Below are 17,535 nucleotides of genomic sequence, written 5' to 3' on the forward strand. Positions count from 1 at the left end.
GTTGCATATGGGGTAGCTATATGTGGTAAAAGGGGAGGGGGATGGTATTTGAGAGGCTCAATTTTTGTATTTGGGGTGCTGGCTATGTATGGAGTTATTAGGGTGCACATTTTGGGGGAGGAGTGCTGGCTATGTATGAGGTTTATAAGGTGCACATTTGGGTAGGGGGCTGCTGGGTGTGCGTGGGATGATTGGACTGATATATACTGATTGAGGGGCGTGCTGCAGGTGTTATGCTGGGATTTATAGTACATTAGCCTATACTGTTCACATGGTGGGGGTAGTTGCTGATTTCTCACCTGCTGCAGCCTTGAAGGGTCACCTAGCTGTCACCACACACCTGTTGAAAGATGATGGGACAACATTTAGTTGTTGTAGGACAATCTGAATACCCCAAAGGTGTCGGTCAGCTGCTCAAGTCATGTATATATTAAGCATTATTGCATGTATTGCCTTGTATTAAGGCAGCCCCCCCCCCCCCTCCCTCATGAAAGTAACACTGGGGCACCTATAAAGATAAATGCATAATCTCTTCTCCATTAGCCCACCCAAATCTATGCAGTCATTTACTAAATGCATGTGTGGCCCGCTTCAAAGTGTACCTGTCATGGAAGCCACCTGTGCATGCCAAGCTTTGAATGTCCCCAATATATCTGTTGACCTGGTGGGTGAATTTGTTTTTTTTTTTTGCCACCTTTATCTACCAATAAAGGAATGCAGCAGTTCATTATTGGGCTCCTCTATAGGCTGAGTACAGAAGGATAATGTTTGCTTCATCAGTCATTGCCAGTGGTCACTGTTCAACAGATGCCATCAGGGCTGTATGTAGCCAACATTCACAACCTCTTGGTGGATGGAGTGTGCCAAGCCCATGAGGTGTCCAGAGCCCCTGACAACTTCATTCAGCTTTTTGTAAATCTAAAAAATGTCACAAAATTGTCACTTTTATTAGTTTCCTGGAGTTTTTTGCCCTCTTTGTTTCCCACAAGGGATTTACCTTCACTTCCTGTCCTATAGACTCAACAGGAAGTATTCCCATTGGGCCATTTCCCCAATTCCTGTTCTGGTGCCAACTTCAAAATTTTATTATACCCCCACTTTAATTACATTACATTAAAATTGTAGACTAATTCCCCTCTGCATTGTTGTCGGTGCTGTATAACGCTTGTTCGGTGACCCAGTACATCAGATTGCTAAATGTGGGGACACCGCAACGGGTCTCGTTTAAGGTTTGACACAAACGCTGGATCTGTAAACTACTTCCAGGTTTAGAAATCGCTGGCACACAGACTGAATGGATCCTTTTTGCTAGGAAGATATTTATATTGCAGATGTTCTGCTGATATCCTGGGTGGTTTTTGAGCAATACGCGGTTTCTTGTTACTTTTTTCCTGTTTTTTATTTCTCAATACTTGGCAGTGATAAATTAGTAGTCGTCCGGATCCAAGTTTTTTTTTTTTTTTTTTTTTTTTTTTAGCACCAACAGAACAGAAAGTTGCACAGATGTGATAGGTCCAGATTTTGCACACAGTTGGTGTGTAAAAAAATTGTACATTACGACAAAATGATTACTGATGAATTTGGACATTGAAAGAATCCAAAAAAAGGGAAGATTTGCACAGCAATGAATTTAGGATGTAGAGAATAAAACGGTTTTGCTTATACGTAGCAATGCAATAGATTTGTTTTAATTTCCCCATTCTATCATCTCTCTCCTCCATTCAGCACTGACGCCCCTTAAATACTATGGGGTGTGGAGTAACGGGTCACATGGACTGGGGTAATTTCCCCATAGGAACAGTTTTGAGTTCACTCCGGACTTTTCTTTACTCCCTCATTAGAGGAGCAGAAGGAAGGAAAAGTTATTCTGCTGCAGAAGATACAAAATAATTTGATCAATTTATTGCTGTGTGAAGCTTCTTTTTGTGATCCAATTTTTTCTACTTTATAAGATTCCTAGAAAGAAGTTTCCTTTTTCTGGTATTTTTCTTTTTTTTGCATCCATTGTAATATTTAAAATAATTTCACCTCCTAAAATTATAATACCTTTGTTTTTGGCAAATAAACCCAAAGTTGCAGTTGTAGGGGACAAGTAAAGGGATTTAGGGGCAGCAATGTTGTGCTAGAAACTGAGCCAAAAACATGGCACTGCACGTAGGTGTGAATATTGGCAATGTTTGGGATATGGAATGCCATGTAGCCAGCGTGCAGATGATGAATGTTTGTGGGGGTCAGGGAATGGAAGAAATGGTCTGTAATCCTTTTTTTAATATCTGTTTTTGTGTTACCTCCAGCTCCAAGGAAGCCCTGGTGCTGCTCTGGATGAAGATTCATGTTCATCGGCTCCTCTTTCCCCAGGGTCCTCCTCCTCTCCGAACTCCATGCCATCCTCTGGTCTTACTCAAGGAAAAAGTATCTGTAGCAGCTGTGGCATGGAGATTGTAGATAAATACCTGCTCAAGGTAAGTCATGAGATTGCAAGGGGCAAGTTCTCCAGTTGGGTTGCGGTAAACGTTTGGCTTAAGTGTTTTCGGTGGTTGGTGTATCCTAATAAATCACGGTGGTGTTAGGTGGATCCACAGGTGTCTTGGTGATAAGTTTATCATGGTATTGCATGGCGGGTTTATGTGTCCCTTATGGGACAATGTTTGCTGAGTCCTAATTAATGGGTGTATCCTGAAAAAAGCATGATGTCTTTAGGTGGACCCCATGGGGCAATGCCCTGGTGTCTTTCAGTGGTAGGTGTATCCAGCCTAATGAAGCACAGTTGGGTTAGATAGACCCTTTATGTACATTGATCAAAACAGAGGTTGGATGTAAACCTAACTGGCCTTTTTAATGACTGGGGTCCTGTATACATAGATGCATTGCCCCATAGAGTCCCGAGAAGAGCTACACTTGGCACACACAAGCTATAAAAGGGCTATCAGAGGAAAATAAACCTGAGCTTGACTCATCAGGCAATGCAGTAATAACCCAATCCATAGCAGCATAGATTTGTTTTTTTTTCCATTCTCCGCTGGCACCCTGAAAGAATATGGAGTATGGATGAGCAGCTGGGGGAGAAATGTGAAAGAGAGTATTTTTTTTGAAAGCGAGGGCAGAGGTAAAGCAATCCCTAGTGCTCTTCTCTGAATTGACCTTAGGTGTCTAAAACTAAATTTTAGCTCTATTTGGTTGCTGGAAGTTTGCATCAGCGTCCTCTGAGACCCCATCTCTGTGATCACAGATTTGCTTTCCTTCTGTTGCTGTGGGGCTGTTATCATTGTCATAATTCTGAGTAGTTGGGAGTCTTGTTGCGAGGGAAAGGAATGAAAAATTTTCACCGATGAATGATGCGGCCAGCATGTTCCAAATCCTCCAACATGAGCAACAAAATGAGTAACAAAATGCACTGGTCCAGTGATGTAAAGTGGAACTCTAGACAGTTAAAAAAAAAAAAACTGTTCTTGTTTACCAAGATATTAAGAGACTGAGACTGCCTATTTTCTAAATCTGTATACTATAGTATTTTCCTGCAGCTCGTCCTGATAGTAAGCAGCTTCAGAACTCCATTTGTTGGTAATCAGATGTAAATGTGTGCTGATTACAATATTTATTACCTTCCAGGCTTCACTGCCAGGCCTCCCCTGCACAAGTTTTGGTGTCTTGTATTACCTATTCCTGGTTAATTCTTTAAAAGTGACATAATCCCATTACTTGTGAATGCCCCCAAACAGGAACAGGCATATCACCTTCATTTACAATTTAATTTATTAAGCCGTTGCACAGTTGGTCTTACTAGTGAATCTGTTGGCTTGCACTCCTTCCTTTAGTGGTAATCAATTTAATTTATTTTATGCAGAAATCAAATTTATTTTTTTTAACTTTTTTTGGTTTTGGAGTTGGTTTTGTTGCTCTATAAAATATACTTTTCTGTAACTATTTCTGCTCTGTTTTATTTTTTTTCTTTTTGCAGTGTTGGCGACAAGTCAGCGCTATCTAAATACATAAATGATGAGACATTGTAAAAAATAAAACATGTATAATACTCTTACACACATCTTTAAGGTATATATCCTGCATCTCTGTGTATTCCATCACAATTCTGTGCAGCACTGGTACAGTATAGTTGCAATCACTATTCTATCTCTAGCTCATAATTTGTGCTTTAAACCTTCACATTGCAAAATGTTACAATTTATCACAAGCACATTTCCACACTCCAAAGAATTACTTCAAAAATAATTCCAGCTCGTTTCTCCTTTTTGGCATCTCTGTACATTCCAGTATGCAGAAATAAACAGGGATGGTGCTGGAGGCTCTGCTAGGGTGTAACATGCAGCAGGATAAAAGTTTCCTGGTCTTCCAGTGTGTCGGATGCAAATACTGTAGACAAATTATAAGTTTGAAATGTAGGGAGGGAGCTTGAACAATTCTTTACACTACAGGCTTCTGTTTGGATAGAAACATCACTGGGTTGATTTGGACTTTTTTTTTATTCCCCCAATATTTCCAAATTTCAATATTACTAAATAGTAAACAAAAAAAGGGGCTGGTTGGGGGAGCACCATCGGCATCCACTTTATTTCCCAGACCCTCCTTGCAATAAATGCAAATACATTTCTGTTGGATGTGCAGCAGGGAACTTCCCTTATCAATTGGAATAAATAGGGAAGGGTTGTAAGGGCAGGGAGGGTGCAAATTGTCACAGATAAGAAAACCGGTTACAGATTTGGTCATTTCCACAATTTTTTTATTTTCCAGAAATGTCAATTTTTCTGAAAAAAAGCAAGTTTACTATTATGTGAATTTGCCATTTAAATAAATTTCGAAACATGTTTTTACATCCATTTGCCCGAGACTGATCCTGTTTTCTGCTAATGAAAATTTGTGATTTTATGAATATTTTAAATGTTTGGGCAAACGTATTCATTGTGCTGTGATTTTTGTGCACTCACTTTTCCAAAAAAAAAAATCTGATGTACATGCAGAAAGGATTTTGATTTTTATAATAATTTGGTATATTCCCTTCTACTGAAATCCCCAAAAGGTCTTTCCTAATGCATAAGAAAGAGGGTGCACAAGTACTTATACCTTTTTAATGTTTTCTGGAAGTTTTAAAAGAAATGGTCTTCATAATTATAGGTTACTGGTATATTTATTTCTCTGCTGTCTGTTTATTTCCAGTTGGTGATTGAGTGTGCAGGGGCAGCTATAATTTCTCCCTCTCCTGCTAATTAACCAGACTGGCTCTGTCTGAATAAAAGCAGAATCTGTGTAGACTCCAATAGTGTGAAACGCCCACAATGCTTTTCATAGTCAATACCTGACTAATCTGCTTCAGGAAACTCGGAATTTATTTTTTTCCTTCTATTTTGCTATTGCAGATACATATGGAACGCAATGCTTTAGTAGCCTGGACTTTGTTTGCTTTCCCTGTCATCTTTTCCCTAGAGTGACAGATCTATTCTAAATATCAAGAATGGTTTTACTATGAATGCTTTACAGCAGCCCCATAGAGGAATTATGAGTGGAAACCTTTAACACAAATATAACACTCTAATTTCACCAATGTGAATGTAATTTTCACATCTCAGGCTCGGCCAAAAAATAAGTATACAAATCCTGGTGTGTTAACTTTGTGAACGGAGCCCCATAGTATATTTTAGACCTTCATATAAACATAAATAAATCTGTTTAATAGACTGATGTCTATACTGATATTTTCCAGCGTGGAGATGAGATCCGTGGAATAGATTTCTTCTGCTCCTCATGAGCCTTCTGCACAGATTGCTTGTTTCCTGGAACGTATATCTGTAATTCTTGGAGAGAACAGGATCTGCGTGATTCTTGTTGTGGCTTGCAGGGTTTATTTTTAATACTTCAGGCTTTGGATGTCTTTTACTGACCGATAAAATGGTATTCTGGGGGGTTTGTGTGTCTTGTGTTTCCACTTCAGTGTAATTTAAAGAGATGCACAGACTGTGGAGTTGTGCAAAGTCTTAAACCAAAGTTTGCTTAGAGTTGCACTTTTTTTTTTCCTGTTGTGCACGTTGCTTCTCCTGTAAACTTCTGTAATTTTTCTGTTAATTTTAAAAGCATAATGTCTACTTATATTCACTTTGTTTTTGTACAAATATGCATTTTAAAGAATGCATTTTCAAGTGTGGTCATTATGACTTTATGAGCTTTTAGAAGGAAGAAGAAAAGATAGAAAAGACATATTTCCACTTTTTGTGCCCGGAGGTTGTTGAAGCTCGGATGGCAATATGGAATTGGTGAACATGACAATAACTCTTTAACTAATTTGGCAAGCCAGACAGTGAAGTCTTAGAACTAGAAACATTCCTTGTTCAATAAAAGACAATAATTTGTATTGCTGTCATAAAGTTGTGCACAACAGTGTACCATTATTATTTAGAAATATGATTTTGTCTCGGGGTTCAACATTGTGGCAGCAAAGCAAGCATTGTGCACGAGCTTCATCTCTAAGATTTCTGATATAAATATCCTGTGATATTAATGTTTTACCTGTTCACAAATGACAAACTTAGAGCTGTGGCTGCTTTGTATATTCTTTGGATAACTGGTGTTTTTGGTTCTGTTCCATAGAATGCATTGCAGTGCATTCCTAAAGCTGGAATTTTTTTAAATCTGTATTTATCGTTTACTTGGCTTTAATGTGACAATAAAGAGCAACGTGCATGCTGCTATTGCAACAAGAAGTCAGCGGAAATACGTTCTCTGTGCCTTTTGCTGATATCTTGGACAGCTTTGGGGAAGGCACCATTGAAACCCTAACAATAATGTGAAAGTGCAGGAAACCGTTCAGCGTAGATGTGCTCATGCTGCATTTTGCATTTTATTTGCAGATTAGCTCAGCCTGACAGCTGGCATTGAAATACATCGGCTGGTGGCCGCCTTCAAAATGTACAAAGTGTCTGGGGGTCAACAGGTCCCCTTTACATCCTCTTCACCAGAAAAGATTTCAATGGCAAGCCAAAGTTAAGAGAAGTGAAGTGCAGTCCTTCTTTCGTCATTACAGAATCTATGTATGTAGGTTTGTTCAGTCCGCGGAGAATCTTGCATTGTCAATTGGCCGGCTTCCTAAACTGAGATTTTTGGCAGGTCAGACAGATACTTTAGTGACGTTCACATTCTTCTGATGAAGTCATTGCTGCTTGGGAATACGTTGGTTACGAAAATCAGTGTGTTGGGCCACTGGCCCAATTGAATAATCCTTGTCTTGCTGCTTGTATATTGTTGCTATTTGTTGTGCTGTGTCTTTTATTTGCACTTTATAATGTATCAGTTTTCTGTTGTCCTCCTTGGAGAAATGAAACCTAAAGATATAACTGAGCTAGTCCGATCCTGGGGGAGTTGGATGAGCCAATAAAGAAATAGTTTCATATTGTCATTGCAAAAGCTACTACGCCTGTGACTGCTTAATGAGTGCAGCCAAAACTTTTCTGAGGAGAATTCAACACCTGTGGGGTTTTTATCCTGACCTTTTGAGATGGCTTTAATTCTGTGTACAGTACTAGAAATGGGAGATCAGTCCAAAGCAGAAAACAACCTTTGATATTATACTGCACTTAATGTTTACGATCGACTTTCCAGTTACTGATTTGAATTAAAGAAGAATGTTTTTGCTTTTCCAATGGAATGATTTTGTTTATTTGCTCATAAATGATATGTGCGAGGTCGGCATTTGTCCCTGAAAAAAGTATTCCCACTTTTAAATTGTGAAAGACGGTGCTCACGAGGTTCTGATCTTTCTTCGCCAGATCAGAAAAAGTTTGTTTTAGGTTTAATTTCTTGTACGCCAAGTTGGTGGGGATGGAATGAAATGTTTCATGTTATCTGTTTGGAGCAACTGAGAAATGATCTGATTACACTGTGCAGCTTCTTTCATTGACCTGGGCTCAGAGAAAGGTGGTTGAATGTTGTTGCCCATCAGATGAAAGAGCCATCTAGTGGCAGAAAATATGCACCGTGCAGTTATCTCTAGATTAAATATTGCAGCAAAAGTTAGTTACGTTCAGTATTTTATTGTATTTTTTTATTTTTATATTGTTCATATAGTGTTATGTTTTAAAAGCGTAGTGCTGTCCTGACTGGCTCCTAAACTGAGCATTTTGTCCATCTGTGAATCAACATTTTCTTCCAAATGAATGATCCTAAAAAGTTATTTGGAAAAAGTAATAATAAGTCTGTCTTGCCCTATTTTTTTTTTTTTTTTTTTTTTTTTTCTGCTCATTTTCTTTTGATTATTGCCTAAACTCCCCAGCTCCAGAGATTGTATAACCCCTCCTCTGCTCTGTTCCCACCAGGTAAATGACTTGTGTTGGCACGTGCGCTGTCTGTCCTGCAGTGTATGCCGGACTTCACTGGGAAGACACACAAGCTGTTATATCAAAGACAAAGATATTTTCTGCAAGCTCGATTATTTCAGGTATGAATCTGCTAACTTTCACTGTGCCTTAGAAAATACCATGAAATCATGAAATGTACACCAGGACATCGGTCGCCAACTGGTCTGCGGCTCTGGCCGGTGCACCTTCTCCTAACTCCGCTTGGGGGGCACACTGGGCAGTGCCGGGGACCATGTTACCCGTACGATAGGTTTGATAGGCTAAATGCCTGATGAGCTCCTCAGGAGATGTGATTTTTTTTTTTTTTTTTTTTTTTCATTCTTTTGCTGCTTTGACGCAAATTGTAATAGATACATGGTAATGGTTTTACAATTGTTCATTAAAAGACCTCTTGTCCAATTTGTGCAGAAAAAAAGTGAATTTGGATTGGACTGCTTTTACTACAGAGTAACCTTGGTAGAATTTTGAAGTAAATGCTTGGTTATCTATTTTAATTCTCATATATAACGGTCATTTCTGTATTTTTCTTTCCTTCACGCAGGCGGTATGGAACACGGTGCTCGCGTTGTGGCAGGCACATTCACTCCACGGACTGGGTGAGGCGGGCGAAGGGCAACGTCTACCACTTGGCATGCTTTGCCTGCTATTCCTGTAAGAGGCAGCTGTCCACAGGGGAAGAGTTTGCTCTGGTGGAGGAGAAAGTTTTATGCCGGGTGCACTACGACTGCATGCTGGATAACCTGAAACGAGCCGTAGAGAATGGTAAGTGCATGCCGGACAGTTTACAGTGCAAGTATTGGTTAAACTTTTCCACACTACATTATGCTCAGTGCAATCTTTTGGACTTGCAGTCTTACGTGCAAAAGGATTACAATTCTCTACAGCCAATTTTGCGACTTGTATATATTTTTAAGATCAAAAGTTGTACCTGTGTTCCAAGGTTGCAGGGTAGAGGTAACTGTTGTAACTTAAAGGATGCCCAAAAAAGCATGGCACTGTAAATATTTTTCTTGCTTGTACTACGGCTTTGAGCCTTAGAAATCATCCCCTGAATTATGAAAAAAAGAGCAACTTTTTATTTTCTGGGTCCCCAAAAAGTGATTCCTCCTGCTGATCTCAATCATTTGTGTCCAGCAGTGATATGGTAGTCAGCCGGAGGAACCGGGGAGGGGGTGGGGGCACACGAGATGTATTCCCAGAATTTTCCTTTGGGGGATTGGTTTAGGGGGATCTTCCCCAAGATTGGAACTGTTTTTTGGCACCACATTCAGTGGGAAACACAAGTAATGTGTTTTTAACTTTATTCTTTTTCTGTATCTGAAAGGGGATGCTTCAAGAATGTGTTTATTTTTTTTTTTTTTTTTTTTCCTGGGAAAACATCACATAAGTGGCAATAAACAATCAATATGCACACATGGCTATAATGTATATAAACACTCGGGTCCATAGGCATACCAAACAAACTTCACCGAATCGACTCGCCTGCACCTGGCAAAGATTTTTAATTTGGAGCCATAATTTTGCTTAAATGGTTAAAATAGCCGAGGCTTCGGTGTACGTCATCTATATACAACTTAAGATACTTCAGTCTTTTTCCTAAGCAAACACCGGTGTAAATCAAGGGACATGTGTTATTTATTAACGCACACATCCATATTTTTTTTTTTTTTTTTTTTTTTTTTTTTTTTTTTTTGTACAAACTGAGTAGTTTTTATGCTTGTCTGCCAAAGAACATTTTTGACGTTTTTATTCTAAAAGGTGAAGGACTGCCCTAATGCACTCTTAGTTCTTCTTTGTCAAATGCGAACTCTAGAACAAAATATTTTGTATTGCAGTTTACCAGTCCATAGATGTTGGGGCTGCATTGAGTTTTTTTTTCTTTCCCCCCAGTATAAATATTATATATTTATATAGTGCCAACACATTACATAAACTTTACAGTCAGTTGTGGGCCTAATGCCTGCCAATATTTGTCCTTTGCATGCCATCAGAATTATTAGTGGTGGTACAAATCTTAAGTTATTTTGTTTGGTATGGTAAGCTGGAGAACCTTATCAATGCGATCCTACAGTGTTCAGGACCTCGCATTTTTTCCTTCTGATTTTTATTATGCAATGCTGCAAAAAATTTTAATTAGATTTTTCCTCCCTCCTTCTTGCAGGGAACCGTGTCAGTGTGGAAGGGGCTTTGTTGACAGAGCAAGATATTAATCAGCCAAAACCGGCTAAAAGGGCTCGTACCAGCTTCACGGCGGACCAGCTCCAAGTAAGTTGTTGTCGAGCCAGATGGGACGTGTCCGCGGCTCTATGAATGAGTCTTAAGTTCCAGCTGTCAGCCTGTCACATAATGTAAAAATATGTAAATCCTGTAATTGTGCTGCATAACCATCCAAGTGATTTGAGTCTGCAACATTGGTGGAATTTGACCGCAACTACTGAGATCCTATTGAGATTGTGTTTTCAAAGCTGAAGTTTTAAATATGTAAATCTAGGTGACGGTAAATATATGGCCTTAGAATGTTTCATGAGATCAGTGTGATCGGTGGAACAGAAAGTTTATTTTAAAAGGAATGTAAATGCAAAACAGGAAAGTTACTATATGTGCAAAATCTACCTGCAGCTATCCCCCGATAGGTACATGACCATCTAGCGGGAGAGTGTTGGAGATTTGTGAGCTTGTTTATAAGCTTAACTGACATTAAAAGCTAAAGAACACATAATGACATAAGTATACAAATACAGATGGAAGTTGCAAAGTTTGCCATACCTTTAGCTGTTAATACAAAGCCATACTTCACTGCATAGGTCCTTACCTTGTCAGGGCAACTATGCTGCTTTATACACTCTCTCCCCCGCCCGTTCTCTCCATTCCTGCCTCCCCTGCCCATTCTCATGGAAGGAGTTCTGCTTAAACAGACCAATGTAAGTCCAAATGAATATTTAAAGATATAATATTGGCCTTTGCTGTACTGTTTAGCGTCTACTTTTTCCTACAATGCTGCAGGGAACGTGTGTTCAATCAACACATCCAACTGATATATTGCTCTATACAGAGACTGCAGAAGGCTGATACCAGGTCAGATTCTGGTACCTGGACTGTTTGCATATATTATGTATAATAAATACATAAAGATACTTTTATATGTATACATTCATTTGTATCTTGCTTGGTCAGTTCTTTCTCTTGAGGAGACAAAATAAAAACAACTATCAAGGTTTCAGGCAATGTAAGATGAATCGGACATAAAATTATGGGTTTGTTGTGCACACCTGCTACAGCAAAGTTACTTCACCAGCCTTAAGAGTTTGCTAGGAATTACTTGAGCAACTTAAGCCTTCTAGGTCACTTTGACACCAAGGAACTTTTTGGCTATCTGTAAGGATGATGTTTTTCCTACTGACCATGAGTGTAAGAGGAATTCTTCCCACTGTCCACCATGCTAATGAACTGTGAGCTGTGGATGTAGTAATTATAGCAGGGGTTCCCCAAGACATAAATGGTATGTTAATGATCAAGCAGTGCTAGATCTTGCTTTAGCCATACAGCTTCCTTATTCTCCCCCAGTTCCTCATAGAGGACAATGATCCCTGAACTTGGAACATCTTTTTCATTGGCTTTCAACAACACTTGTTTTGTATGTTTGTTTTGTCCATTGCTTTGGTGACCGCCAATCTTTTAAAACACAATTAGATTCTGCACTTGTGTGGTTTATTTTTAAAAGAACCATCACTGCATGGTCACAACAAAGCCTTGACATGTTTCCCACAGATGTCATTGTTCCCCAGGTTGACTGTATTTAAATATTTTCAATACAAGTATGGTTTATCTATAGTTATTTATTTATAGGTTATGCAAGCACAGTTTGCCCAGGACAACAATCCAGATGCACAGACACTACAGAAACTGTCAGAAAGGACGGGTCTAAGCAGACGCGTAATACAGGTGAGGTTTTGTTGATGGCCTTCTCCCCACCCCAGCAAATTAATGTCAACACATAGGATGAATTGTATTTCCCTGCTGCATAGTTCAAGCAAGGTTAGAAACATGGCAATTTGTCCTATTGCAGTTACTTCTTTTAATCACATCAGCCATAAAGTGTTACTTTGCTTGACATAATAATTTTATGCCGTGTCCTCTCTTCCAGGTCTGGTTTCAGAATTGTAGAGCACGCCACAAGAAGCACGTTAGTCCTACTCATTCCTCAACAGCGCCAGTTACAGCCATTCAATCCTCAAGGCTTTCCCCACCAATGATGGAGGAAATGACCTACTCTGCATACGTACCTCAAGATGGGCCCATGCTGACCGCTCTGCACAGTTACATGGATGGTAAGCTGATGGGACCTAAATGTTAGGAGTGTGATGAAAGTGTACATTGGCCAACAACCATATTTAGTCTGACTTTTTTTGTTTGCTTGACCAAATGAAAAGACGATTCTGTGTCTAGTAAAACAGGTCAACAATACCCTCCCTCGACCAGTGCCGCAGACCATGTCACTTGTATGGATTGCAGGCTCAGGGCGGTTTGTGTCTCTGGACACAACCCACCCACCCTTCCATTGTAGGCTTAGACCTGCGATGGGAGAGTTGGCGGCGAGTTCTGGCATCATGACGTCACTAAAGGGGACGTTTCTTCCACTTGTTTGACCTTTCGCCGGTCCGAAAAGGTGGGTGACCACTGCTTTTGGAGGCTGGTGTACCCCAATGTTTTTCTACGTTTTCTCCCTGTAGAATGTAACCCTTATGTGACAGTGTCTGGGCCCAACAAGTGGCTGCTCAAGCCCTAGCACCTTCATGAAGAATGGTACATATATATTCAAAGGTCATACTTCCTTATCAATGGCTCTGGTGGTGCTGGAGCATGGCCTGGGGTGGAGGACAATCTGGGGGCACTGTATCCAAATTCTGTCTATAGGGAATACCCATCTTTTTCCCATCGTAAAAGCCAAAAATTTGTGGACACCTACCTATTACACCTATATGGGCTTGTTGGACAGCCTATGCCAAAACCTTGGGCAGCAACTTGGAGATGCCTCCACATTTATATGAATGTTTTTAACACAATATTTTGAGATTGGGTAATTCTGGACGAGCAGACCTGGCACACAATTGGATCCCTAGTTAATCCAGAAGGATTGAAGTTGGGGTTCTGTGCTGGAACAAAAATGGAGCTTCCCCAAATTCACTAAAATGCATCCGGTAGTACCTTCACTGGCAGCACTGAAACCCAGAGAGCCCACACTTCCTGTGCATACCGGTCACACTATTTTTGGGGTGGTGGTGGGGGTCCTTGCACATCTTTTGGTTTCACCAGAACTGGCCTTTTTACAATTGTGTTTCTCCTACAGTGCCACCTGCTGGGAGTGGTAATTTGTATAACCTCTACGTAATAAAGTATATATTTGCTATTTCCAGTAATCATGGTGCTTATGTTAATCTTCATATCTTTTCTTTCTCTCCAGCTCATTCGCCAACAGCTCTTGGGCTCCCGTCGATGCTGCCTCACTCCATGGCGCAACTACCTATAAGTCACGCATAAAACTTTTCCCCCTCCAAGAATGTAAATGCTTTGGGTAAAACTGAGTCATTTATTGTGTATAAAATATAATTAAGATCATTAGTTATTTTTATATCGACTTTCCATACTGAAGTACACCTTACTGTTCAGTAACAGGGTCACTATACACACAAATGCACATCCGGTTTTGATGAGCACATCGCTGCCCCTCATCATGTAAGTATTATTGGGTTCAGCTTTACAGCGCCACTAAAGTTCTCACATGTCTTTATTATTTTTTTTTCTTTGTACTGTCTGGAATTAGTCCAAACCTAGTTGTTTGTTAATTTATTTGTCATCAGAAGAGCACTTTGCCAAAAAAGAAGTTAAAAACGGACTGACAAATGTGCAAAAAATGTTTACAATATTTTTTTTTTTTTTTTTTGTGAAATTGTATTTTTCATTAGTTTGTACCTGTAAATTATTACAAAAAGTGCATATGTATTTTGTTTTGCTTGAACAGTTTTCATATTTTTTGTTTATTTGTATATGAACTGGCCACATTCTGATGGAAATTTGTTTCCCTTTTCAAGCAAACTTAATAAAGCTTTGATTACATCCCGTCCGTTTGGTTTTTGGGTTTGGTTGGTTGTTGGGTTGAGAAACTTGGTGTAAGATTTGGGAAGTATGAAGTGTTGATGTTTTAGCTAAAACTTTTCTTACACCACCAATGATGGGGGGACCACAAAACTTCAAAAACTTGGTGATCCCCAAACCTCATCCGTAGTGATCTCTGAATGGTGAAGGGGAAGAAATGCTTTCTGCTGCCTGCAGGGTTTCACAAGTTAGATCTCTTTACTCTTAAAAATATTAGTTAAATGTATATGTTCTTTTATTGGAGAGAGTAAATAATTAGCAAACCCATTGTCTGGTTCCTTGCTGCTAATGAGTTTATGGTTGGTGCAAAATTAGGTCCCTCTGGGTTGCAAAGTGATTTATTTCACATGAAGCTCTAGGCTAAAATATTTTCTCCAAGAATTATTCTCATCTCTTGGACCAACCTGCAGACACGGCACCTAGGCATCCTTGCTTGATTAGCACTAGGAAAAAGCTTTAGATTAAAACTTAACAATGTGGGTTTTGAGGGTTAGCTCAATAAATGGGACTTTCTAGGCCAATCATATTTAATTTCCACATGTGTATCCTTTTATTAAATAGCATTAAGAACATAACATTTAAAACGCATTAAAATTCAACAAACAAAATCGCATATTCCTGTCTGGGCTACCTAATCCTTGGGGCATACCCTGCTGATTTTTGACGCGTAAATTAATGATATTGCAACTTCATGCTGTGCCATAGCAGGATTTATTTGTGCAGCTATCTACATGTCCAAATGCCCTGCGCAATGTTGTAAATACATAGGAATGATGATATTCGGCCCATTCAATTGTAAAACAAGTCTATGTAATACCAATAGCTTCCACAAGAGGATGCCAAAGGCAGCCATGAAAGATCCTTGGATAACATACAATAAATAAATTGGCTAGTAAAACTCAAAGGGTGAATATGTAATCAGGCTTAATCCAGATGTATGATAGCTCATGTGGTTTTAGAATTATTCAAATATTTTGTAGTTTGTTTTGAAGGGGCATGACTTATTCTTGCAGACTCAAAGGAAAAGTTATTGAATATGTCCCTTTTAAAGCAAATATATTTGTAATGTTAAATTCTTCAACAAGACTACTCCAAAAACAGGAATTTATATTCAAAAAGTGCAATTAAGTATTGGATAATACACAACAAGCAATAACTTTTATGTACAAGAGCTGGAAACTTTGACAAGCACTTCTAGCCACAAAGCCATCCGTGATCCACTGGTTATGTAAATGGTATATAACTAGCTGCCTATGGGGGACTATAACTTGTTCAGCCAACTCTGTGGGCCATTTTAAAATGCTGGATATTTTAATGCTACATATATTTAGAAGTATTAGCATTTTTTCCATCTGGGGAGTACATGGCTGTCTAAGTAAGAGATTTTTTTTTCTCTGTTGAAGCAAATTGAACCAAGTTTGTGTGTCATAAACTGATATACAGTTCCAAAAATGCAGTGTTTCATACTGTGCCTTTTGGCTGAACTCTTTGAAAGGTTTTTCATCCTATTAGAAATATGTAAGAATGACATTTCTGTTACCGCCATAGAAAACCCTTTGCTGTATTGTTGCAGTTATATAAAAAAATGTATATTGAATAATGTAATTAATTGGCAATTTGTGCAGAACCATTCTGGGGCAAAGGAAAATGAAAACCAGCAGCACAAATCTGTTACTGTTACTTGAAACTGTTAAATCCTTTGCTGGATGTCGCACAGTAACTTTAGGAAGTAATCCATGTAGTTCCCTATGTTGTGAACATTATGACAGCCAGTCAGTGATTACTGAGGTTTATTAGCACACAAATCTATCCTGTCTGCAGTTATCACTGTGCCGATGTATAATGAGGAGCTGAAGACCACAGGGTGAACGCCATTTATACCTTATAGCTGAAAGCCAACATCATCCCATGTCTTGGATAGCGGTCCTCATTTCAATTAATTCCAAAGGTGTTCAGCAGAATTGAGGTCAGGGGTTTGTTGGGTCCCTCAAGTTCCTCCATTGCAAACTCCTCTTCATGGAGCTGTCTTTGGGCTACAAGAGAAAAGAATCTTCACCAAACTGTTATCACAAAGTTAGAAGTGCACATTTGTGAAAAATGTTTGTATTTTGCATACCAAGGCTAAAACTTTCTTTAGTACCGGCTCTCCCTATCAGGAGTCGTTCTTTCCACTGATCATCATCAATGATGGGGGCTGCAACACTGCAAATGGGTTGGTTGCAATAGAAAAAAAAAGTTCATATACAATTTGTTTTTATTTTTAGATCTTGCTGTACTCTTGCTGCAACTGATTTAATTTTTTCTCTTTTTTTTTTTTGTGTGCACAAGATAAAGATTGAATGACCTTATACATGCAATTCAATTAAGCCAAGCAAGCAGGTCGGGCACTACTGAATGAAAACAAATTTGCAAATGTGGCTGAATAACCGATAACCTTTTTGACTGTTTGCTTTAGGCAGATAATTGCTGATAACTTTCCAGGCTTTTTTTATTTTATTTATTTTTCCTATGTTCCTGTTGTGCAGAAAGTAATGTTTTGCTTATCAAAATCACACCAACACACGTGTTTCTATGCTATATAAAGTGATACATAAAATACTATCTTACAAAATAAAAGCATTAATTATAGCAATGAGTAAATCGAACATATACTGTACATATATCTGCACTCCATTTCTATTTTTTACCATTGCTCACTGAGGAAATTTGTTCTTGAATCCTATACTGGTGACACAACAAGTAATTAGGAGATGTATCCACAATAACACTGACAGCAATACAGTCAGCACAAAGTTTCCAACCCTCACTCTCCTCCTCCAGAAGTTATGGCTAGAGTTTCACTTTTAAAAAAGGTTGTAACACGGAATAATACCGTATTTTTCGGACCATTAGACGCTCCGGACTATAAGACGCACCAGGTTTTCCACACGGGAAAACAAGAAAATAAAAATTCATTTGATTTCCCCTGAGATCCAGCGTGCGGCACTTGTGCCCGCCCATGAAGGCGGCGCCGATCGGCATTCAT

At 39.1% G+C, this 17,535-nt stretch overlaps 1 protein-coding gene across 1 annotated transcript in view; it reads left to right on the forward strand.

Annotated features, from left to right (window-relative positions):
• Positions 1-14,407, forward strand: part of LHX8 (LIM homeobox 8) — a 24,159-nt gene extending 9,752 nt beyond the window's left edge. Inside the window, exons 3-9 of the mRNA XM_072419486.1 lie at positions 2,295-2,462; positions 8,316-8,437; positions 8,899-9,119; positions 10,519-10,622; positions 12,204-12,299; positions 12,502-12,685; positions 13,819-14,407. Of these exons, the coding sequence (XP_072275587.1) occupies positions 2,295-2,462; positions 8,316-8,437; positions 8,899-9,119; positions 10,519-10,622; positions 12,204-12,299; positions 12,502-12,685; positions 13,819-13,895 (972 nt within the window). The 3' untranslated portion in view covers positions 13,896-14,407. The remainder of the gene's footprint in view (positions 1-2,294; positions 2,463-8,315; positions 8,438-8,898; positions 9,120-10,518; positions 10,623-12,203; positions 12,300-12,501; positions 12,686-13,818) is intronic.
• The last annotated feature ends 3,128 nt before the right edge of the window (positions 14,408-17,535 follow it).

The sequence above is a fragment of the Pyxicephalus adspersus genome, chromosome 8, assembly GCF_032062135.1.
Source record: "Pyxicephalus adspersus chromosome 8, UCB_Pads_2.0, whole genome shotgun sequence".
Classification (NCBI taxonomy): Eukaryota; Metazoa; Chordata; class Amphibia; order Anura; family Pyxicephalidae; genus Pyxicephalus; species Pyxicephalus adspersus.